The sequence below is a fragment of the Pseudorca crassidens genome, chromosome 3 (genome assembly GCF_039906515.1).
Source record: "Pseudorca crassidens isolate mPseCra1 chromosome 3, mPseCra1.hap1, whole genome shotgun sequence".
Lineage (NCBI taxonomy): Eukaryota > Metazoa > Chordata > Mammalia > Artiodactyla > Delphinidae > Pseudorca > Pseudorca crassidens.
The window spans coordinates 117,214,950-117,239,322 of record NC_090298.1 but is presented as its reverse complement, the minus strand read 5'-3'; the positions used below and the strand labels follow the sequence as shown (position 1 = coordinate 117,239,322).

General features: G+C 51.1%; 1 protein-coding gene across 1 annotated transcript; it reads right to left on the bottom strand.

Moving 5' to 3' along the window:
• Window positions 1–1,278: 1,278 nt before the first annotated feature.
• On the bottom strand, window positions 1,279–13,597 carry SLC4A9 (solute carrier family 4 member 9). Its single transcript, XM_067731948.1, is given in 25 exon segments — window positions 1,279–1,332; window positions 1,676–1,828; window positions 2,234–2,407; window positions 2,667–2,737; window positions 4,608–4,678; window positions 5,620–5,798; window positions 5,945–6,106; window positions 7,321–7,434; window positions 7,560–7,747; window position 7,923; window positions 7,961–8,019; window positions 9,292–9,548; window positions 9,714–9,847; window positions 10,022–10,187; window positions 10,337–10,468; window positions 10,834–10,988; window positions 11,346–11,420; window positions 11,422–11,434; window positions 11,690–11,847; window positions 12,000–12,055; window positions 12,491–12,538; window positions 12,541–12,588; window positions 12,868–12,971; window positions 12,973–13,029; window positions 13,383–13,597. Coding segments are annotated over 25 exon segments (2,844 nt in total).
• Between the last annotated feature and the right edge of the window lie 10,776 nt (window positions 13,598–24,373).

The window sequence follows — 24,373 nt, the reverse complement described above, 5'->3', positions numbered from 1 at the left end:
TCCCTCTGGCTTACCAGACTTTCCCAACCACAAAGCAAACCTGCTTGTCCCCTGCCATTCTCCACCCCCGGCTCAGGAGAGTGAATGAGGTCTTGGCCAGCTGCCTTCCAGTCCTGCCCCAACGTTCCAGGTTCCCAGCCGACTGAGCATCTGGCAGTTAAGCCAAAGGCCAACAATGTCCTGACTTCCTGAGTAAATACCTGTGAACAGAGAGAAGACATAGTGGGGTCAGAGCAAGGACTACACAACAAGGCAAAGAACAGAGCCAAGCCGTGATAGGGGATAAGGAGAGCTCAAGAGATCTTGTTCTGGGCCATCCCGTGATTTCCCTGTCTCCCTCCAGCCCCCAGAATTTTCCATTGCAACTGGTGGGGACTCGGGCTCTTGGGCTTGGAGAGACATGGCGAGGTGGAGCCCCAAAGAGTTCATTTCATCAAGGGAAAAAATTCCAGGCTTTTGCAGGTACTGTACCCTTTGTCTAGAACGTTTTCCCTCCATCTTATCCTGGCTAGCTTCTGTTCATTCTTCAGATTTCAAATTATGGACCACTTCCTCTTGGAAGCCCTACCCAACTCCCACCACTGGACATTCACCACCCTCCAAGAAGAGATCGGAGGCCTCTCTGCTGCCACAGCCTCTCCCTCCCTTAGCCAGCACTATCCCACTCTAACAGTTGTCTTTCCCACTGGAATTTTAACTTCCTGAGGTCAGGGACCATGACTATCTTACCACTGTGTATCTCTAGTACCTGGATACTCCAAAAGTACTCAGAAAACGTTTTGATAAATGGATGAATAAAATGAAGGAAAGGCAGAGAGGGCAAGTGACAAAGAATCTTTCCACTTGTCTGGAGTGTGGTTCTAAGCAGCCTATGGGAGGAGCCTCCAAGGCAAAGAAAGCTGCAGGAGGCTTTATCCTCCCTTCCTCTCCTCCCTGCTCCTTCCCATTCTTTTATCATTGTACCCTCCCCTTCCCCACCTCCCATCCCTTCCAGTTTGGTGTGAGCTTGAGCTCCCTCTACTGGCCAGACTTCAGTGCCACAGGGAGCCAAGCCCATGAACCCTCGCTTGTTTCCTTCTTTCCTCTGGAGAGACTCTGCTACCCCCTCCCCCACTAGGGGGTTCAGGAGGGACTGGAGCATGTAGAGAAAACAGGGCTGTTCAGCACACTGGAGCTTTCCAAGGTCTGAGCCCGCACCTCCCCATCCTCAACACCAGGAGCATTTTCCTCACACCCTTACCTCACGCTCAGTTTCCTGGAGCCCCAACTCCATACCAGCTAATTCACAGAGATGTTGATTTCCGGAGCCTATGGCTGATACATCAGCTCTGACTATGGAACAGAGATCCCAAGATGAGTTGGGAACAGAAAGACAAAAGACTGAGACAGATAGCAGAGAAAAAGGAACCCAGAGAGTGAAAGGATATAAACCCACATTAAGACAAAGATCAGGACTTTGTCCCCAGGCCTTTCCACCCACCCTGGGCTTATATGAAGAAAAAATTTCCCTCGCTCCTTCAGTGTGCCTATGTTAATACAGAACAAAGAGGAATGATTGTGTTGATCAGATCTTCAGACTTAACAGAGATATTACACTTTAGGGGCAACTGCTGGAGAAGACCTCTCTCCCACACCCCTGCCCTGTTCTCCTGAGAGGGCCCATCCTAGAGCTCACATCTTCATTGTCACTTCCACTGAATGAGTACTCTGGCTCCAGCCCCTTCTCAGTGATGCTTCTCTCCTCTGGCATCGGCTCATCCAGCCAGAGGAGTGCCTGTGGTGAGAAGACCCACTCCAATGCTTTTCGGACCCCCACCAGGTCTAGCAACTGCAGGGATAGAAACAAAGCCAAGGGCTGTCAGCAATAGCCATGGCTCTTAACTTCCTCAGTGAGTAAGAACAAAGCCAGAAGCCACTTACATTATCACCTTACTGAATAACAAAAGTGCCAGCCTTGCCTCTCCCAGGTCTTCAGTTTTCTTCTGGGCTTTATATCCCTACCTGTGGCTGATCAGCCCAAAGAGATTGGGAAAGGAATTGAACCAGGTATCCCAGGTCTAGCCCATCTGTAGTCATCTCTTGGCCATCTTTCTTTGTCCTAGGATTCCCAACCAGGCACAGCCAAGGCAAGTGACAGAGGGTAGATTCTTCCTCTCATTCAGGCCTTGGCCACCCTCCCAGGCTGAGTGTCCTGGGAGCCATCAGGACACCACCCAACTCTGCCCCGAGTAACCATGAGGAGGAAGATGATGGCTGCAGGGGTAGACTTGATTATCCAAAGCAGACCCAGGCAGGCAAGTTGGATGGCTGTGAAGAACTGGACCCTCCTCAGAGGCACATGCCGCAAGAGCAGAAGGTCCGGCTGGTGCTTTGCTGGCATCAATAATAGCTGCACCCTCTTCGTGAACTGGGGGAACAAGAGGAGGAGGAAAGCAGTGTACTCAGGTAGCCTGGAGGGTGTCACTGTTAGCTATCCAAGCCCAGCGTTGGGAATGGTCAGAAGGCTCCCTTGGTCCCCTCCCCAACCACAGCGTGGCAGCAGAGTCCCTATGGCCAGGAGAGGCAGGAAAAGAGGAGAGGAGGGGAATTGGCAAATGCAGGCAGGAGGTACCAGCGGGAAAGAAAAGGAGAAGAGTGGGGTTACTTGGTGATTTTAATGGACTCACCTGGATGCTGCTAATTGCTGTCACCCCCATGTATAGGAAGATGCCATAGAGCAGAGGCATTGGGATGAATTGGTAGAGAGAAGTGGAGAGCTGGCAAAGTAGTTCACCTCTGCCAGCTGCCCAGATACCCACCCCCCCAGGCTCCAACCCCAGCCTCCAGCCTCCAGCATGTAAGCTACCCACTTTGTATTGCCTGCTTTCATTGAAGCTTCACATCAATCAGATGGAGTAAATTCTATAATTTTCTCCATTTTACAGATCAAGAAACTGGATTTCAGAGAGGCTAAGTAACTTGCCCATTACCTCTCTTACCACTCTTCTCTCTCACATTCCTCTCTGCTCTCTCTGTTCCTGCTATACTGGCCCCCTTTCCTTTCCTCACTATGTCCAAATTTACTTCTACCCCTTGCAAGGCCTTTTGCTTTGCTATTCCCTCCACTTATGTTTCTCTTTTTTTCCCCCCGACCAGGGATTAAACCTGGACTGCCAGAGAATTCCCTATTCCCTCCACCTAAAATGCTCTTCCCTGACATCCCTCTCACTACTCACGCTTCTCACTACTCATGTCATGACACCCCAGAAACCAGCCAATCTAAAGTAGACCCCTGGGGACTTCCCTGGTGGCTGAGTGGTTAAGAATCCACCTGCCAATGCAGGGGACATGGGTTCGAGCCCTGGTCCGGGAAGATCCCACATGCCACAGAGCAACTAAGCCTGTGTGCCACAACTACTGAGCCTGCCCTCTAGAGCCCGCGAGCCACAACTACGGAGCCCATGTGCCACAACTACTGAGGCCCGTGTGCCTAGAGCCCACGCTCTGCAAAAAGAGAAGCCACCGCAATGAGAAGCCCACATACCACAATGAAGAGTAGCCTCTGCTCGCCGCAACTAGAGAAAGCCTGCACACAGCAACGAAGACCCAATGCAGCCAAAAATTAAATAAATTTATAAATAAATAAATAAAGTAGACCCCTGGTGCTCTTAATCACCTTATCCTCTTTTATTTTTCGTAGAAGTTATCACTATCTGAAATTATCCTAGTTTATAGCTTTAATTGTTTTTATCTGTCTCCTCTCACCAGAATGCAAGATATGGATGATCTGTTTTGATCACCACTATATCCCCAGTCCTGGAACAGTGCTTGGCACATGGCTTATGCTCGGTAAAAATCTGATGAATGAGAGTCACCTAGTTAGTCAGCGGCTGATCCGGTCCATCTGGCTCTTTCAACTACTCTCCTCTCACCCAGCCTCCATAACCTTTCCCTCCGCTAACCTCTTGTCGTCCTGCCTGTGAATTGGTGTAACCATTCTCCACATCCTCCTTGACTGCTTTGCTGTCTTGGCTTGTTGAACCTTTCTGCTGTTACTTGTTGCTTAATTTTTATTCATGTGTATGTGTTGCTGACAGGGGCTTGGTTCCATATTCTCCTTCAATATTACTCCCCTCCCCACCCTCTTCTCCCAGGTGTCTCGCAGAGCCTTGTACACAATAGGTGTTTATAAACATCTGGTGAGGGAGAAGTGAAGGGGTTTTGCCTCCAAGTTTTTCTGGGTTGTGATGATCACACTCTTAGTCTAAGGCTCATTGAGAGTCTGGAGCAAGGGTAGTGCTTGGGCCCTGGGGATGGTGGCATGTCTGCACCCTGCTCCACTGGGTAGAAAGCCTACTGGGTCGGAGTTTGGGTTCTCAGATAGATCTGAGAAACTAGGTCTCTTGGTGGTCTCTTGTAAGCTCCTTAACCTCTTTAACCTTCAGGTTCCTCGTTTTTAAAGTGCGTATGCCTCTCAGCGGTAATGTGAGGATTAAATGAGACTATGTATGGAGAAAACTTAACACAGTGCCCAGCATGTGGTAAATGTTCAGCCAATGTCAGTTCTTCCTATATTTATTATTATTACTGCCCTGCCCCCGATGCTGGCTTGTCTGACTAAGGTGCCTTGAGTATAGGTGCCAGGAAGATGGAGATTCTTGTGAGGATGAACACCGCCAGGCCCGTCGGCCTCTGCTCTCTGTGGGGAAAGGAGGAGTTAGCTAGGGTCTGGGAGAGCCCCTAGGGTGCCCAGGCTGGGCACGCTGGCCAAACATCACAACAGACCCTGGCAGGAGGGAAGCGGAGGGATCCCTCGACAGTAACCTGGCAGGGAGGGGACCTTAGCTTGGTGTGAAAAGTTGGCAGAGAGGAAGGGACAGGTCACTTCAATACGGGGGTCCCAGTCCTCTTCAGCAGCTCTAGCTCAGGGCTGCTCTTTGTTTTTATCTTTTATTTTGATGGAAAATTAGCAATTTTTATACTAACATAAAAACTTCTACTTCATAATTTGCAAAGTTGATTTCACATACTTTCGACAGTTAGACTGTGTTTCCAACAAAATTGTTTTTGTGATGGTTACTTTGTAATATCAATGAGGTGCTTCTACACTGAGTGGGGATTATTAGGTAGCACCTCATCCTTGCTCAGCCCTGGCTGCTTCCACACTCATATCCATGACGCTCCTCTGGAGGCCCCTCCCAGTCTCATGGCTGAAGGAGGAGAGGGGAAGACCTGACTCACCCACCTCAGAGCCCAGAACCCACCCATTCACCCCACAGCAGCGCTCATGGGGCAGTGAGAGAGCCCTCTGGAGTCACCAGCTTACCTTTTTTTTTTTTTTTTTTTTTGCGGTACGTGGGCATCTCACTGCTGTGGCCTCTCCCGTTGCGGAGCACAGGCTCCGGACGCACAGGCTCGGCGGCCATGGCGCACGGGCCCAGCCGCTCCGCGGCATGTGGGATCTTCCTGGACTGGGGCACGAACTCATGTCCCCTGCATCGGCAGGCGGACTCTAAACCACTGCGCCACCAGGGAAGCCCACCAGCTTACAATTTAAGCTGCCCAAATAACTCTGCCCTGTACCCAATACCCCACCTTGCTGCCCACGTCTCATTCCAGCCTCCTGAATACTGGCCTCACCTGATGCCCAGGAAGCTGGGAGCCTCCCCTGGGACACAGGCTCTGCTTTCTCTCCAAAGACTGTCCATGTGGGCCAGGGAGATGACAGTGGCTGAGACATACCAGGGCAGCCCAAGAGCTGATGTAAGCAGCATCAGCACGGACACACAGAGGAGGTCCAGGTGGAAGCCAGCCCCCTTCTGCAGATAGCGGTGGGGCAATGAGGATGAAGCTAGCCCAGATCTGGGCCCTCTGTCCTCTGGGGTGGGAAAGGGGGAGCCTGGACCCCACTCTGGAGCTCCTGTCCTTGGGCTAGGGACCTAGGGTCTTACCCAGCAGGCCTTACCCGCAGTCTATATTCGGTGCGGTTGAGGATGACCCCTGTGATCTGCTGGTCCATGAAGATGAGGATAGACAATAGCAGGGCAGGCAGGGCGGCTGCCACACTCAGCCACCAGGGGTTGGTTCCAAAAGGTAACACTAGCCAGCCATGTCCAGGGAGTGTGGGCTAGGGAAGGGCAGTCCGTGGACAGGTTGGAGAGGGTATCTCAAGAGCACCTCACCTGCACACTCCAGCCTTGGCACTCTTCCACAGCTCCCCCCCCATCCTCCCCCCACTCCCCGCATGCTCTAAGACACTGAATGCTAGGTGGGAGCAGTCTGTATGTGCACAGCTGGTTCAAAGCATCCCAGTGCAAGGATGGCAGAGGGCAGAAGGAGGGGGACCAGCCTAGGGGCTGGGCTGGAGCTAGGGGCTTTGGACTTTGGTTCTCAGGGTCCTTCCCTCCCTGCAAGAGGAGGAGGTGGTGGAGGAGGCCCGCCCACACTTCTTGATGTACAGAGAGCTTCTCCCTAGGCACCCCGCACCCCCATCCAGCGCTGGGCAACTCAGGTTCACACCTGCCTTGATCTGGGGCAGGGGCAGGCCTGGGTGTGTCTGAGTCTGCCCTGATTACAAGCGTCTGCTGCGGGGGAGGGCCCCAGTTGCTGCCTTGGGTTCTGAGCCCCTGAGGCTGCCTCAGTTGGAGCCCCCGTGCTCTCCTGCCATGAGGGAAGCTGGAGGGGAAGTCTCCAAATGCACAGGCAAAGTTTAGGTGCTAAGTCAGTGCTGAGCCTTGTCCTGTGTACTGTCATGCCCTGGGCAGGGAGCTCCAGCTTTACTGGATCAGAGCAGGCAATCGTGGGTGCCAAGAAGAATTTGGGGAGTAGTGTAGTGGGTAGGGCCATGCCAAGAGTAGGGAGAACATGTAACAACAATAGCTAGCATTTATTGAGGTCTTGGTATGTGCCAGTCCCAGAAATGCGATAGTGCTATGCACTATGATCTTCTGTGAATCTCAAAACAACCTATGACGTAGAAACTATGGTAGTTTATTATTTCCATTTTATAGATGAAGAAATTGAGGCTCAGAATGCGGGTTAACTTCCCTAAGTCACACAGCTAGGAAGTGACAGAAGTGGAACTCAGACCTAGGGCTGGCTGACCAGAACCCATTCTTTTAACCCCTTACCTATAATAGTAGCTACCTATTCTGTGCTTGCTATGTGTCTGGCACACGATGTGTCCTCACAACAACTCTGAGACCATTATTATACTATTTCTATTTTATGAGTGAGAAAACAGAAGACTAGAGGAGAAGTATGGGATCTATTCATCTTCCTCCTCTAGGGTCCTTTCTGTTGGCCCTGCTTTGCCCTCTGCCCTCCACTCCCAGGTCTCACCTTGAACTCTCTGGGCACCGTGAGCTTCGGCGTGGGTAGGCCCAGGAAGGCATCGAGGCCACAGCCCAGCAGGATGGCCAGGACTGAGAAGAAGTCACCCAGCATCTTGCACACCTGGCCACCCAGCAGACACTCAGGTTCAGGCCACCATCCCCTTCCTTCTGCCCCCTTTCCCATTTGCAGACAGGGCCCGAAGCCAAGAGCCAGTTCTCTCCCACAGAAAGAGAGGTGACACTTACCATGGAGGGGAAGAAGCAGCTGGTCTTTACGTGCTTGAGGGCCATGGCAAAGAGGAAGGAAGTAACGAAGAAGAGAATGGAGAAGAAGGCAATGTCTGGGACTGTATGACAGCCAGGCCCATGAGGATGGCCTCCCTGCCGGGCACACTCAGGTGGGGACAGCAAGGATGCATTGACCAGGCCTAGGTCTTGTGTGGAGAGGTGGTCCTGGATGGGGTTATGGGCAGTGAAATAAATGTCCACTGATGTCCACTGAGACTGAGTACACAAGATAGGAGATCTGCAACCATAGCAAATGGCTGGGCCTCAGTGACCTATGAGGGGTGGGAAGAGCCTGGAACTACTGACTTCTTTGGTCTCCACCCTTTCTTTCCCGGGCCCTCCCAGGAATAGGCCCTCACCACGCTGAAGATATCATCTCTGTCTTTTGGCTTTGTGCTTGTCCACTGAGACTCATTTCCTGGAAGGAGAGAAAAATTCAGGTGGGGACTTCCCTGGTGGCACAATGGTTAAGAATCTGCCTGCCAGTGCAGGGGACCCAGGTTTGATCCCTGGTCTGGGAAGATCCTACATGCCGCGGAGCAACTAAGCCCATGTGCCACAACTACTGAAACTGCACTCTAGAGCCTGCGAGCCACAACTACTGAGCCTGCAAGGCACAACTACTGAGCCCGTGAGCCACAACTACTGAAGCCTGCGCACCTAGAGCCCATGCTCCACAACAAGAGAAGCCACCGCAATGAGAAGCCCACGCACCGCAACAAAGAGTAGCCCCCGCTCGCCGCAACTAGAGAAAGCACACGCGCAGCAACGAAGACCCAACGCAGCCAAAAATAAATAAATAAAAAATAAATAAAATAAATACATTTATTTAAAAAAATAAAAAAAGAATTCAGATGATTTTTCCTCCCCTGGAACCTTCTCTAGCCCAAATCAGGAGCCTAATTTCACTGGTCCAGCTGAACCAGACAGTTCTTAGTTCTGACTCATCTGTCTGCTGACTCTGATCACTACCAAGTCTGTCCTCAGGAAATTGCCTCATGCCCTTGTCGCTTCAAATTCCCTACCTATCTGTAACCCAAGTGCCTGGCACAGGGCAGACACCCAACAAATGGATGAGCACACAAATCTGTGTGTTTCCACTGGGGCCAGAATTAGTCTTGTTCATGCCTAGTACAGAGTCTGGAACTCTTGAGAGGACACGTCTTCCTCAATCCTGGTCCATGTGGAGGGAAATGTGCAAGTGTAATACTCCAAGCTCCTCTCCACCCAGTCAGTAACTTGGCCCAGGAGAAGAGCAGTGATTTATTTGATTGGTGAGTCTGGGAGAAGAAGCTGGGCATGCCTGGCCCTGCCCCTTCCTCTCCCTCTCTGGGGAGTAAGCTGCCTGCACCCTGCGTGCATTTAGCTCTGCTCCTCTAGGGTGAGACAGTCCCTGTCCAGTGCAACCATGACTGGGTGGGTAAGTTGATCCAATTTTGGTTTCATCATTAGGAAGCCCATACCCATAGATACAACAATGTTCTTCTCTCAGCACTGGCAGAAATAAAGATATTGGGTCTGCTCTGTTGACCTATTTTTCATCTGACTCAGAACCAGAATAGGGAAGAGTGCTGCTGGTTACTGGGTAAGTACTCAGCATTTTGCTGAACTTAACTAAGGGGGACAGTACGGGGACAACCCTTCCTGCATCCTCCCTTATTTTGCCAAGCTCCCTATTTTCCTCACCCACCTCCTGGGTCTGTGTACTGGCAGCCATAGGCAGGAGAGCCAGGTCTCTGGATGGGATAGGCATGGGTCAAGGTCAGCATTTTGCCCATGGCATCATAAATGAAGATGAGGCTGATAAGAGCACAGAAGCCTTCCTCGGTGAAGTGGGTAAAGTAGCGCACCAGCACGCTGGCCTCCGTGGCCACCAGCACCAGGCAGAAGGTGGCCACCCAGATGCCCACCCACAGGCAGAAGGGCAGGTAGTCCAGGCTGTGATCTCTGGGGGATGAGAGACAGGCAGGGCTTGGAAGTGCCCATTCTGCTCCCAACCTAATCCAGGTCAGGTGCCCCTGGAGCCAGTTTCCACCCTCCCCTATTGACCCAGCTGAGACCAGGCTGAGGGTGTGCTAGTGAGGGTCAGGTGAGGTGGGGGAGTTCTCCTACCTGCTGAAGGAGAAGAGCAGGTGTTCAAAGACTAGCACTGGCCCGGTGCTGCTGAAGATGGTGAGGGGCTGGCTGGCCATCAGGCAGAAGGCAGCTCCAGTCAGTGCCGTGCCCGGGAAGCTTTCCAGCACCCCATAGAAGCCAACAGTGGGCCCTGTCAGCACAGGACCCTGGATTCCTCAGCCTAGGAACCCAAGCTTCTGAGGAGTCTCCTCAGCCCAGCCATAGACCCAGAGGAGGGGGAAGGGCATGGCTGGTGGAACACCAAAGCTACGCCTACTCCCCACACGCCCACCTCCGCCCCCCACCTGAGCACCGTCGGTGGCTTCTCCCAGCAGACCCCCGAAAGTGATGGCGTTAGTGACGGTAACCAGGTAAATGTAGAGCACGGCCGAGAAGCACTGGGGGTGCAGGGCGTCCAAGAAGTCTTTGGGGTACCACGAGGCCTTCTGGCGCACGTCCTGGACAAGGAGCCTCCCGCCCGTGGGTCATCACTGATCCAGGTTCCCGCATCCCACGTCCCTGGGGCCAGGTGAGCCTCCCCCGCCCCCCCCACAGTGAGCGCACACCTCGGGGCCCGTGTGACTCCTCTCCCCGCCCAGGACAGCTACCCTCGCTCCCACCCCAGCTCTCCACCCCTGCCAGTCCGCCGCAACTCCGGGCTGGCCACGTGCGGCCCGCGGCCGTGCCTGTCCTCAGCCGGGGTCCTTCGCCGGGCAGAGGGACTCTTGGGCTCCCACAGTTGCGAGGGGAGCCTGAGGACAAGGGGAACCCGAGTTGGCTGAGGATCCCCGATCAGACCACAACTCGGCGCCGGAGTTCGCAGCACCCTGCCCCCTGGCGGCGGCTCGTGTCTCTGCTGGCTGGGGGCGCGGCTCTGACCGCGGAGACCCGGGCCTCATTTCAACAAGGTCCAGATCACATTCTGACCTTCTAACAAGAGTGAAAGCCAGGCTCCGGCAGGGGAAGGTTCCAGGTCTCACAGCGACAGAGTGGTCCAGCAGAACTCAGGTCTGCTCCTTTCCTGTCCCCTCCCCTACCCCACTGCCCCTCCTCAACAGTGGAACTGGACCCAAGGCCTTTGGGGAAGGATCTCTATGGCATGATGACCCCCAGATACCTTTTGTTCTCAGAAGACAGACATTTAGGCGGGGTAATCTGAGCTGTTGGGTCCCATCGACCTAGAGGGAGCACTGTCACCTCCTCTAGGAAAGCATCCAGGGCTGCCAGAAGGTCATGAAAGTTGGTGGCCCACCGAACTGACCACTGGAATTGCTGGGGATAGGGGCACAGAGGGGCACTAAATACAGATCTGCACCCTTACATGCATTTTCACAGTTTCAAAACTAGACACAAGTCACATAGGCAGACGAGTCATTCAAGCATTTATTCACGCATGCATGCATTCAGTGAGTATCTGTGGGTGCCTCCTGTGTGCCAGCCCTGTGCTAGGTAAGGGGTGGAGGTGTGGTGGTAGCCAAGGGAACTTCAGTCCTCATACTCACAGACATGAAGCCACACTCTGCTTCACTGCTGTACTGATCACACGTAGAGAGTCCATATACTCACTGACACAAGCGCGCACACACGTATACACACACACAGAGACACACACGTGCCTGCCCAGCTCACCGGGTCACTGAGGAGGATGGCCACTGCCTGGCCCATCTCATGGTGGCCCCTTCCCTGTGTGGGAGGGCCAAGGAGGAAGGCAGAAAAACCTGAGGAAGGAACCAGGTCCCAGAGAGAGTCAGAGGCTGCTATCTCATAGGGCAGCCCTTGCCTCTGACCTCACTACCAACCCCCTATACACACTCCTGTGCACACCTTCTTTGCAGCGCTGACTGCCACTCCTCCCTGAGTACCAGTCCCCATCCCCACCCCCAGAGAACTGGACCCAAGAACCTCCTAATCCCCTCGCAGGTAAAGGCCTTCTCTGGGCTCCAGGATATCCAACCCCCACTCAGCAGCCTCACCTGCTGGGGAGGGGCACCTCAGTAAGGGGCCCCAGAACCACTGGATCCCGCAGTTGCACAAAGACCCCCACTGGCTGTTCCAGGAAGCCGAGCTCTCCTGCCAGCACAGCCCCTGCTTCAGCCCCTGGTGGGAGCTTCTGTCTCAGAGGGTTCTGATACTGGGTTGGGGTTCAAGGAGACACAGAGGATGAAAGGTTATTCAGGGAAGGGGATGTTGGCAGGATCTTGACTGAGGAATCGTCCAGTGGAGGGTGGACCTCTGTTAATCCCTAACTCCTCTCCCAGCCCTGCCCAAGGAAGTGCCACAAACCTGTCCCTTCAGGGGGGCTTCCTCCTCGTAAGAAGCCTCTCTTGGACGAGCAGCTCCTACAAAACAGGATTATGCGGTGATTACGAGCACAGGCTTTTGGGGTGGATCTACCAGGGCTCCCTGACCAGCTTTGCCAAATTGTGAAAACTGGAGCACAACTTCCCCCTCTGCTCCTCAGTTTTCTCATCACTAAAATGGGGATAATTGTGGTATTACCTCCCAGGGTGGTTGTGAAGATTAAGTAAGATACTGTGCGTGGACCTCTGGCACAGTGCCTACCAAGAACATCCCTTCACAGAGCTCTGGCTGTGGTGATTCTAGCCCCTCCATTCTTCTCCCCTCACTACTACCCCAGCTTCTTCTCACTCATGAGTCCTGGGTTGAGGTCCAAGCTGAGGTTAGGCCACTGTTGGTCCAGGAAGGTGCAGGGGAGATCTGGGACCCTCCCACCCCAGGGTTTTTGGTCTTGGGCCCAGGGAGGGGCCTCTCACCTCAGCAGGGGCTGGTGCCTGTGGTCTGGATGAGGTGTGGGGGTCTCTCAGCTGCCCTCTCAGCTCTGGGCTCAGCGACTCCGCTCTGGTCACCTGCTCTGGAGAACAGAGGTGGGGCTCCCACCCTTTCCTGCGAACTCCCTGCCCCTGAACTCTCCCCTTTGCCCTCTGCTCAGGTCCCTTTCCCTTCTGAGAGTCTAGGGAATGCCAGTGAACTTTCTCTTCACTCTGCATTTCTATCTCTCCCCTGTGACGGGGATGGGTAATCCCCCAGGGTGGGGCGGGGTGGGCTCTGGAGAATTCCAAAACTTTGTGGGGGAAATCTTATAGAAATGGCATGGATGCCCAGGCCCTCCCAGCAAAGGGTCGCAGCATACCCGCGAGCTCCAGGAGGCTCTGAGCTGGACAGTCCAGCAGGACAAGGCCCTTGGCCATCAGGCTGCAGAGCTTCTGGAGGCTGGGCAGTGCCACGGTGGGCACGGGGGGCGCTCCACCTGCCTGCACCCACTTCCAACTTCTCCTCAAACAGCAGCCACCTGTGGTGAAGAGGGGCAGACAATGTTACTGAGGGCATCTCTCCCAGGTTCAGTAGTGGGGACACAGGAGAGCCAGGGAAAGTGAGACAGTGGGGAAGTTGCGGGCCCAGTGGTACAGAGTATGCCCCTCCCGGGCAGTCAGCCTTCATCTTGGGTCTTGGGGAACTCAAAACCAGACTGCAGAGAAGGCTGAGCACCATAGAGGGTGAGGGTCTGAAATGGGGAACACAGGAAGGAACTCCTGATTGGGGGTGAGAATACCATGCCACACACAGGAAGAGCTGGGAGTCATGGAGGAGGCACCAGTGGGGGAAGGGGAAGGGCCCCGTAAAACTGGCCTGGGTCCCACTCATCTGCCTGTCTCTCTCCACTCCAGTGCCTGGGGCCAGCCCAGCAGCTCATTCAGCTGAATGAAAGGCAGAGGGTCCTTGGGTACCCCCTGTTCCCTGCTGTCTGTGTCTAAGGGGCCGTCAGGGCTGGGGCCAGAGCCAGGGCCACTGTCCAGCTCTCCTGTGGGTATATTTTCACAAGCACTGGAGACTTCAAACTCCTCCTGGTCTGGCAGCTTCATCTCGGTGAGGCTTGCACAGACTCTCAGGGACGGGTGTGTTCCTAGGTTCTGAGGCCAGGGGCCCGCTGGCTGGCTGCATTTGTAATGCACCCCGCATGCAGCACAACACAAACAGCAAGGCCTACTGACTCCAGAGCCAACCAGTCACCTCCTCCCCTGCTTGTTTTCCCCATTTTCTGCCAGCCTGAGAGTGTGAGGCTAGCTTGACCTTTCCCAGGCTCTCCAGAAATGCCCAACCTGGGGCAAAATGGTGGTGCGCATTTCCTGTGGGATCCGGCCTGACCCCACTGCATTTTGTGTAAATTAACAGGAATATATCACTGGCTTAGGTCTTAGGACTGACCCCCAGATTATACTACCCACTACTCTGCATCAAATACAAACACCGGATACCGTGGACTGTTTTGAGTGTCACCAACACACCCTGAGGGCACTCATTTGGACAAACAGAGACCTAATAAATAACTGGGTCTATAGAAGTCAAGCAGGCTAAGGGAGAAGGGAGATAGCAGGCAGAGGCCCTGCCCACTAAATGGGCTGATGATGGAAGGTGGAGGCAGTTCATGAAGAACAGATGCCTGAGTCTTAAATTCCTTTGTCCAACAACACCTGGAAACTTCCTAATTTAGCTGTGTGCCTGGGGTCCGCCTCTCTAACTCAGCCCCGCCATGAGGATGGAGGAGCCAGCTAGGGTGTGCGTGTGGAGGAGTTCCTGGCACTAGATGTGCAAGGGAGAACGTGGTCTATTAGCAAGTCCTGTTGGCTCTACCTTCAAAGCAGTTCTGGAATTCCACCACATCTCCCCACTTCAAAATGGTCACCCTGTTCCAAGCTGCCATCATGTCTCACCCGAATTATTTCAATAGCTTTCTAACCTTTTACAGTGATCTCTCTGCTTCCACTCTTCCATTCTCCACACAGCAGCCATAGGGGCCCTCATTTATTTTTATTTTTATTTTTTTAAATACATTTCCATTTCACTCAAACATAGAGGTTCTTTTAAAAGGCAATCAAGCCATATAACTCTTCTGCTCAAAACCCACCCAATACATTCTCATTACTCTTAGAAGAATAATCGAACTCTGTCATGGTCTATAAGATCTGATCTATAGTCTGGCTCCAGCCCTCCTGCCTCCCTGATGGACTCTCATACCGTTCTGTCCTTGCTCACTCCTTTCCAGCCACACTGGCCTCCCTCTCTTATGTGAAGCCTGTTCCTGCCTGAGGGTCTTTGCAGTGGCTCTTCTCTCTGCAGGGAAGGCTTTTACCCCAGATCTTCACAGGACTGGATCCCTGTCACCTACGTCTCATCTTAGATATTACCTACTCATGGAGTCCTAGGTTTCTCCATCACATTTCTCTGTTTTATTTTCTTTCTGGCAATTATCACTACTAGTAACTGCCTTGTTTATTTATTTTTTTAATCGTTTATTGCCTGCCCCTACACACACACACACACACACACACACACACACACACACACACACACACACACACTGGAATGTACCTTCCACGGAGCAGGTATTTTATCTATCTTCTTCACCACTGCCCCTAGAGCACCTGGTGGCACTCAATAAATACTTGTTCAATGAGGTCATAGGAAGGGAGGGGCTGGGAAATGAGCTGAGCTTCTCATTGAGGCCACATGAGGGCGCTGCTCCCCGCGGAAACGATCGCTAGGGCCGCTCCCTTGGGCCAAGCGGCAGGGTTTGCTTCCCAGAGAGGACCCACTAGGGCGCAGAGATGGTGGGGATGGCAAGAAGGGGTCCTTGATCCTCCGCCTTGCCCTGAGCCACTGCAGACTGGCCTGGCGGGGTGGGGTGCGGGGGAGCGCAACAGCGATGGGGCGAGAGACCCATCAGGCTCATCTGAATGCATGTCAACCTCCCCACTGGATACCTGGGACCCATTTCCTCTCTGAAAAATGGGACTCAGGCTGGCCCTCCTCACCAACCCCAGGTCTGGACTTGGGGCAAATTTCTCAAGGCCAAGGAGTTCCCAGGGCAGGAATTAGAGGAGCAAGTCACTATATTACCAGTTGGGAATTGGGTGCCGAGTCTGATGGGGGAGTTGGTTTCAGTCCCAGGAAGAATAGAAACTGGCCTAGGGCTTGAGAAGGCGGGGAATCCCCGTGACCACCCCTTCAAGAATGTGTCCCAACCCCAGGGGCAAGTGACTCAAGGGAGCCTGAGGGGAACAGGCGCTGGATTTGGCATGAATACCCCCTCACAAGCACAGCCTCCCTTCCCTCCCCCATTCCAGCTAAAGTTCAGAGGGTCTGCCCTTGCCCTCTCTGTGGCCCCAACTACTCTAGCTCCCCAGGCTGCCTGAAATAGAGGGCCACCATGCCTCCACCCTCCCTGGGCCCTTCTCCCTCTTGGGTCTCAAGTGCCCTGAGCTGCACAGGTTGGTGAGGGAGGTGAGTGAGGGTCTGTCTGTGGGCATCAGTGGTCTCCCAGACAGGGCCAGTGAAGGTGTGCTGTCTGGGAGGGCAGCCCTGGGCATGAGCCCTGGAAAATACCCTGGCCTAGGAATTCAAAGACCTGGTTCTCATCCTAGCCGAAACACAGACTTGTTGGGTGTCCTTGGGCAAAGCCCCTCCCCCCTGTGAGCCTGTTTTCTTCCACCGAAACTGAGACAGTTGGAGTAGATGATTTCCAAGGTTCAAAGTAGACCTTTAGCAGTACACTGAACTGGCCCTGAGGGGCAGGAAGCAGTGTCACCAACTGGCTGCCTCGGTGTAAATCCCGGCTTGGTCACTTTCTAGCAAGTGGAGAAGAGATTTACCTTTGCAGAACCTGAGTGTTCCTAACAACAGAAGGGGAATAATAAAAGTGCCCACTTCATAGGCTTTATTAAATGGAACAATGCATGTAAAATAGGCCTGGTACATAGTAAACACAATAGAGGGAGGCTGTTATAATTAAAAGCTATGAAAATAGTCACTTCCAGAGTGGGGAAGAAAGAAAATATCATATAGTGAAATGTCAGTTGCATCCAACCACTGTGCTAGGCACATTATCTCATGTAATTCTTATGACAAGCTTTTAAAAAACTCACAGTTTTTTAAAACTTTTAATTTAACTTATTTTAAAAAAAACGATGTGAGTCTAATCATAGAAGAAGAACTATAGAAGAAGTTGTAGGGCTTCCCTGGTGGCGCAGTGGTTGAGAGTCCGCCTGCTGATGCAGGGGACACGGGTTCGTGCCCCAGTCTGGGAAGATCCTACATGCCGCGGAGCGGCTGGGCCCGTGAGCCATGGCCGCTGAGCCTGCGCGTCCAGAGCCTGTGCTCCGCAACGGGAGAGGCCACAACAATGAGAGGCCCGTGTACAGCAAAGTTGTAAAAAAAAGCAGGTCTGTGGCTGGTACCTTTCATCCAGCTTCTCCCAATGGTAATATCTCACATAACAATAGTATAATATTCAAAACCAGGATGATGACATAAGCACAACACTGTTAACTAGACTGCAGGCCTTATTCAGATTTCACTTGTTTCCATATGCACTCATTTGTGTGTGTTTGGGTGTATAGTTTTATGAAATTTTATCACATGTATAGATTCACTTACAACCAGCTGAGCAAATTGCTCAGCCTCGTTAAGCCTTGGTTTTCCCATCTATAAAATGGGGGTGGGGACATCCCTGGTGGTGCAACAGTTAAGACTCCATGCTCCCAATGCAGGGGACTGGGGTTCGATCCCTGGTCAGGGAACTAGATCCCACATGCATGCCACAACTAAGAGTTTACATGCCTCAACTAAGGAGCACGCCTGCCGCAACTAAGACCCGGCACAACCAAATAAATAAATAAATAGATAAATAAATAAATAAAAATGGAGGTGAAGATACTCTTTTCCTCAGAGAGCTGTTGTGAGAATTAAATGAAATAATGTATGTAAAGCTCTTAGAACAATACCTAAAATGTAGTGAGTGCTCAATAAATTTAAGGGTTTTTTTTTTAGAAAAAAAGCACATTTTTGAAAAATGACTTCAATACATAAATAATTCGCATGTGTTCTAGAGAAAACAGAAAATGCTCATAAGAGTAAAAATAACATAAAATAAATTTTCAAATGCCCTTTTACCCCAAAATAACCACTGTTAATTTTACTCACACCACAAATTTGAGGTATATTTCATTATTCTTACTTTATCATAAGAACACTGAGGCTCAGATAGGTTGAGCAGTTTGCCACAGTCACTGAACTTATGAATGAGGAGCTGAGATTGAATGCACGCTCTTGCCTCCAGGAGCTCACAGCTGGGGCCAGCAGACAGGCCTATGAGTCATACCAATCCAGGGCAGATTGGAATGAACAGCCACTGCTGGTTTCTGAGTACTTGCTATGTTCCAAGCACTGCCTGAGCACCTTGCAGGTTATCTCAGTGAGTCTTCACAGTAGCCCTTTGAGGTAGCTAATGTTCCCATTTCTGGATGAGGAAACTGAGGCTCAGAGAGATATTTTGTTCAAGGTCAGAGTTAGGGGCCGGTGGACCCAGGGAGCAGAAAGGTGTCGGTCACATGCCTCAGCCCAAGCTTAAAGCCTCCTCTCTGAGGGATTCAGACAAGATGCTAGGAGAGTGTCTGGGGAGAGAGAGTCTCTCCAGCTGGAGCTTTGGGCATCTTTCATCCTGGGGCTGGGGTGCCCTTCTCTGACCCCACCTTTATCCCAGACACCAAGATCCAGCCAAGATTTGGAGTGGACCCTGACAGCTGGAGCCTGCTTCCACTTGTCACAATGCCGTCACTCCATCTGGAGTGGAGGGGTGAGAGCCTTTGAAAGGAAGAGGCAGAGGAAAAAGAGAGATCGAGTCTGCAGAGCAAAACCACCCGAGCCCTCAGTAAACCTTTTTACCTCAGGCTTTCCGGTCGCCTCTGACCTAGACTGCCAGACTCAGGAAGTGTTGGGAAGGCAACTGCAGGTATGTGATTATTGAGTTTCAAACTAATTACTTATGCTCCCCTTACTTCCAGAAAAGATTTAGACAACAAGAGACATAGAAACAAGTAAATATTTACAGAAGGATTAAAGAGCTCCATAATGAAATCAAATTGGAGAAGTAAGAAATCATTGTCTTCAAAACGCTGGACTGGGGATAATCACTGCAACTGAGCACCAAAACTTAACTGTGAGCTTCCTGGCAGTGGATGCAAAAAGGGAGCATATGAATTCCACACCTGCATTATCTCATAAAAGGAAGTACCTATACCAGATACCAGATGAGCCAAACTTCCTAACAATGAACTACAAGAGGAGTTTATTACACCTCATTCAGGCACTGGCCAGGGACCTTCTACGTAATAATATCTAGAACAGCGTTTTTACAAAGGATACAGATATTCATATTCCATGTGAACATCTCTTATGTTAGTGGTTCTCAACCCTTTCAGAATCGATATTTCCTTTTTATTTATTTATTTATTTATTTATTTATTTATTATTTTATTTTTTTTTGCGGTACGCGGGCCTCTCACTGTTGTGGCCTCTCCCGTTGCGGAGCACAGGCTCCGGACGCGCAGGCTCAGCGGCCATGGCTCACGGGCCCAGCTGCTCCGCGGCATGTGGGATCTTCCCAGACCGGGGCTCGAACCCGTGTCCCCTGCATCGGCAGGCAGACTCTCAACCACGCGCCACCAGGGAAGCCCGATGTTTCCTTTTTATAACAAATACATTAACGTCTCTTTACTATTCGGAAATGAAGTTCACAAATAATATCCTAACTGCACATTTACTCTTTAAAGAAAGTGAATACCCTAATTAATATAAAAGAGGTGATTTAAAATAAAATAATATTATTTGAATAGGCAAATGCTTGGTCAGACTACTCTAGAAATCTCAGTGAAGTTGCACCTACACAGACTTACCTTGAATGTGACAACTACAAATACTAACGGACACAGGTTTGTCGTTTGGCAACTCAGATAACGCCAAAATGAAAACTCATGCTAATTTCATTCCTGGAAAAGTCAGTGCAAAAACTCTTTTTGTATTTTTGTGTGAATTAGAAATGAGTCTAGGCTCAAGTAATTATAATCAAAATTTCACCCATATGAGTATCTGACGGGACACTCAAAAGCAGTGGAAGTTGGGGCAATTCTTAATTGTGTGTGCCTGACGTCCTTCCCCCACAAATGCCTGAGGACTCCTCAATCGGTGACAACCAAAAACTCTCCCACAGATTACTAAAATATCCCCTAGGAGGTAGTATCTCTTCCTTTGTGAACCATTGTCTTAGATCAACCTTAAGTTATAAAAAAGAGCAAATGGGAATTCCCTGGCGGTCCAGTGGTTAGGACTCCACGCTTCCACCGCAGGGAGCATGTCCCGATTCCTGGAGAACTAAGATCTCGCAAGCCACATGGCGTGGCCAAATAAAATAAAATAAAATAAATTTTAAAAGAGCAAATGGATATTGTTAAATTGCAGCTCTGTGACCACATTTCTAAGAGGAACCAAACATACATTCCTGGTACAGGATGTGATGTGACCTCGTTCCAAGGCTGAGCTCTGGAGACGTTAATAATAGTACTGACCTATTTATATAGGGCTTTCCCTTTTGCCAAGCACTTTCAGAGATGCTATCTCCTTCAATTGTCACAAGAAGCCCCTAAGTAGATTGTTATTCTCCCCCCATCTGAAGATGAAGACGCCGAGGCACAGAGAGAAAGTTATCACACCCTGTAGATCAGGCATTGTTGATCATCATAGAATTGTCTCAGCAAGACTGTTCACAGCAGCACGACTGCCAACAATTCACTCTGGACATCACTGGCCAGTGCCTGAATACAGAACAATTGTTTCAAACCTTCATTTTCTATGGAGAAACCTGAGGCTTGAGGAAGGAGGCGGGTTGTGTGATGGATGAGAATCACTTGCCTGTCCCTCCAGTGCGCCATCTGTGCTAGGGGATGACGGAAGGGGTAGAGTCCTGGGGCTGGAGATTTAAATCTCTTGAAGCCACAGAAATGGAGGAGGATGGCTTGGAATCCAGGCGTTCGCCAGGCACATCATAAGTATCCTTTCCTCAACATCTTCTGGGGATGATAGGGATTTCAGACGTCCCCTTAACACACCCCCCCACCTCATCCATTCCTATCTATCATCCTATTCAAATGGATCTTGACCCCAGGCCATGAGACATAAGAGCCTCTCTACACCCAGGTGCACAAGAAGTATTATCTGGCACTTCCTCCAGGGGCCCCAGTCAGCATAGGAGGTGCATGGGGACTCCAAAGATCAGGCCTGAGTTCAAATCCCGCTGCACCCCCCCAAATTGCCTGATCAACTGGCTCTCATGGGGATAGAGACACGGATGAGAGAAATCAGCCTGGGGTAGGAGAAATGACCCCTTACCGTGAGCTTCCAAGTTTGGGTAACTGGGCTCATGGCCACCTGGTGATAGAAGTACCCTCAGTGGAGGAGCCCCTCCGTTATCCCCAGCCAGCCGAGTTCTGGGTCTACTTGGGACTCACTTTTCTGGTCAGAATGGAAGGAGAAGGCAGCTGAATCCCATCCCCCAGGGGTCACATGCTTCTCTCTGAGCGATGAGGGCTGCTGTTTTGGGTAGAGGTTTCTAAAACTTTGAGTGGCCTTGCAGATCCACCAACTCATTGGTAAGAATGGCCATCTCGCAGCAGAGAGGGACCACTTCAACTGAGGATGACTGGCCCAGGTGAAAGCAGCACCTTACTAAATTCCCACTGGAAGGAAAGGAGGGAGGAAGAAAGGAAGGAAGGAACAAAGAATGGGAGGGAGAAATGAAGGAAGAAAGGAAGGAAGGGGGAAAGGAAGACAGAAGGAAGCATTTGGTCCTAACTGCAGCTGTCACCAAGTAAGCACCTACTATGGGCCAGGCATCATATTCTGCTACTATTATTATCCCCATTTTACAGATAAGCAAACTGTAGATCAGAGAAATTGACTAACATGTCCAAAGTTAGAAAGATAGAAAAATAGCAGAACCTAAATTTGAACCCGTGGCAGTCTGGCTCCCGGGAGTGTACCCATTTCACTAGCTGCCCTGTTGCCCTTACCTAGGCCTCCCTCCAGTCTGTGAGGCAGAGATTCTTAGCACCTCCCCCCAAGACAGATGGAGCACTGAGCCTCAGTAAAGCTGAGGATGTTATTGTCGGTAGAGGCAGAGAGAGGGCGGCCATCGTCTCATGCATTTGTTCAGAATAGTGTTGAGCTTAAGAGCACAGGCCGAGGAAACAGAGAGGAATTCTAATTGAGGCTGAGATTCTTACTAACTGGGTGGCCTTGGGCTGTTACTCACCTGTTTTTGGCCTCACCCTTTTAAAATAGGGAGGAGTATCTAGTCTTAGGGCAGTTGTGAGGATCACGCAAGATCATGAGCACATGGGAAGTGTCATTATTTAAAGTTCTTCTGCCTCTGCCTCAGAGGTTCAGATTTCGTTCAGATGCTTAACTCGTTATCCTAATTATGCAGACCAGTGCTTCATAAACTGGCTGATGTCAGAATTGCCTGCCAAAAGTGTAAATGCCTGGGACCCACCCCAGGAAGTTTTGAATTAGGAGGACCTCTTTATCTTAAATAAGTTCCCAGGTAATTCTGATGCACAGCCAGGTGTGGGAGAACCAATCTATTAGCATAGACATCTCAGCCACAGTGGGGAAGGGACTCAGGTGGGTCCCCTCTCCAAGTCCCCTTCTCCCATTTCTTGTCACCGCCAGCACCTCCTTCCCACTGGCTTGCAAGTGCTCTCCCTAAATGAAGGTCTGTATGGCCTAGCTGAGTCAGTGACAGTGTCCCAAGGAGCCTGTCTTTCCAGAGGCCTGGGAACCCAGCACAGAGCTGGGAAGCAGGATGCCAAGGTTTCTGCTGTGGATTTGCCCCCTTGTGACTCACTAGTGGCCCAGGGCCAGTAGGGTTCTAAGCCTCAGTTGCCCACGGTCCACAGATAGTCAGGGAAAGAAGAGTGGCCTGTCTGCTTCCTCAGGAGTGTGTCCCTGGCACTTGACTGCCAGAGAGCAGGTGGGTTAGAGAGGCCTGGGTAGAGAAAGGGGAAGAGGTGAAAGAATCCTGCATAACGATGCTTTCTCACTGACATCCCTCCTTTGATGCTCACAGTGATAGGGAATAAAATCCAGCATCTACCTTGGGCCTGTAACATTCTCTGTTATCTGTCACTAGCCTTTGCTTCAATGTTATCTCATAACCCTCCCTCCTTTCTGGCCTCCTTGCTGTTCCCTGAGTGCTCCAAACTTGTTCCCATCTCAAAGTTTTTGCCCTATTTGCACGGCTTAGAATACTTTGGCAATGGATCATCACAAGTCTGGTTCCTTCTGCTTATTCAAGCATCAGCTTACAGGTCACAGGCTCAGAGAGACCTTTGCTAATCAGTCACCGAGTCTAACGTGTTGTCCCAAGCACTGGGACACAACATCCTATCATTGAATTTTAACTTTCATCTTAGCGATTGTCATCATAGGATCTAGTTTACTTTTTAATTTACTTCACGTGTTGCCTGTCTCCCCCTACGGTAGAGTGCAAGCTCCATAAAAGCATATCCTTGGCTGTCTTGTTTATCGCTGTGTCCCTAGTGCCTGATAAGTGTTCCGTGATTATTTGTGGAATAAATGAGTTAATGACTTTGTCCCAGAATGAATCGTGATTCCTTTTTCTGATTAGAGGACACCCAAAGTTCTGAGAGAAGTGACTGTCCCCAAACCATTCCAGGCCCTTTGTATTCTTTTTGCAGGTCCTTCCCATAAAACCTGGCTGACACACAGACTGAGCTGGGGTGAGGCTCACAGGTGTGATGAAAGCTTGGAGTTGCCCCATGAATGGGCTAAGACTGATGTGAGGGTGAGAAGGCAGAAGGTCACAGTGTGTGAAGGGAGAGGCAGGCTGGGACAGGAGAGCAGGGTGTGAAACTGGCAGTGGTGAGGGGAAGGGGGTGACTTGGCTGTGTGTCAGGAAGTGTTTCCCTCCACCCTCCCCTGGGGAGAGCCCTGACCCCAAGGTGGCTTCGTTTTGGGGAAGCAGGCTGTCAGGCAGCTGCTGAGGGAGAATAAAGGTGTGTCCTGGGTGGTGACAATCTACTGAGGTCCTAGGCCCAATACTGACCACCAAAAGGAACAATCCCACAATGGCACTTGGCCAAATAGGTGACAGGTGAGCTTCCTCCTAAAAACCAGCCCAACCACACATGGAGCCTCAGACCTGTGGGGAAGGGAGAGAAAAGAGGTTGCTAAGGAAGTGGAACAGTCAGTATAGAATGATTAGTAATAATAATGATAATAATAGGTCACATTTATGACAATATGTCTGGCCCTATACTAATTGCTCTATATGTGTTCCCTCGTTCAATCTTCACGAAGCTCTCTACAAAGTAGGCATTATTATTATTGTTATTCCCATTTGAGAGATGTGGAAACTGAGACTCAGTGAGATTAAATATCTCGTCCAAGGTCACCCAGTAAGAAGCAAAGTTAGGATTCCAGCTTAGATCTGTAGTGATTCCAGGGCATTATGGAAACCTAAACCTGGGGAGAGTTGCTAGGGACAAATTAAGAGGGAAGAGCCCCATTTACCCCTGCAGAAGTGGGGATGGGGAGGGAGAGTGGGATAGACTATGTATAAATAGCAGGCCTGTTTTTATCCCTACACATGGGCTGAATCAGGCAAGCAGCTCTACCTGGCACAATTTGAGGGCTCTGAAATGCCAACTCAGCCCTGTGTCTTACAACTCCCATCCCAGCGTGTCCCTGGGAGCTGAAATGCCTACCGAGAGAGTAATTTCTTTGGG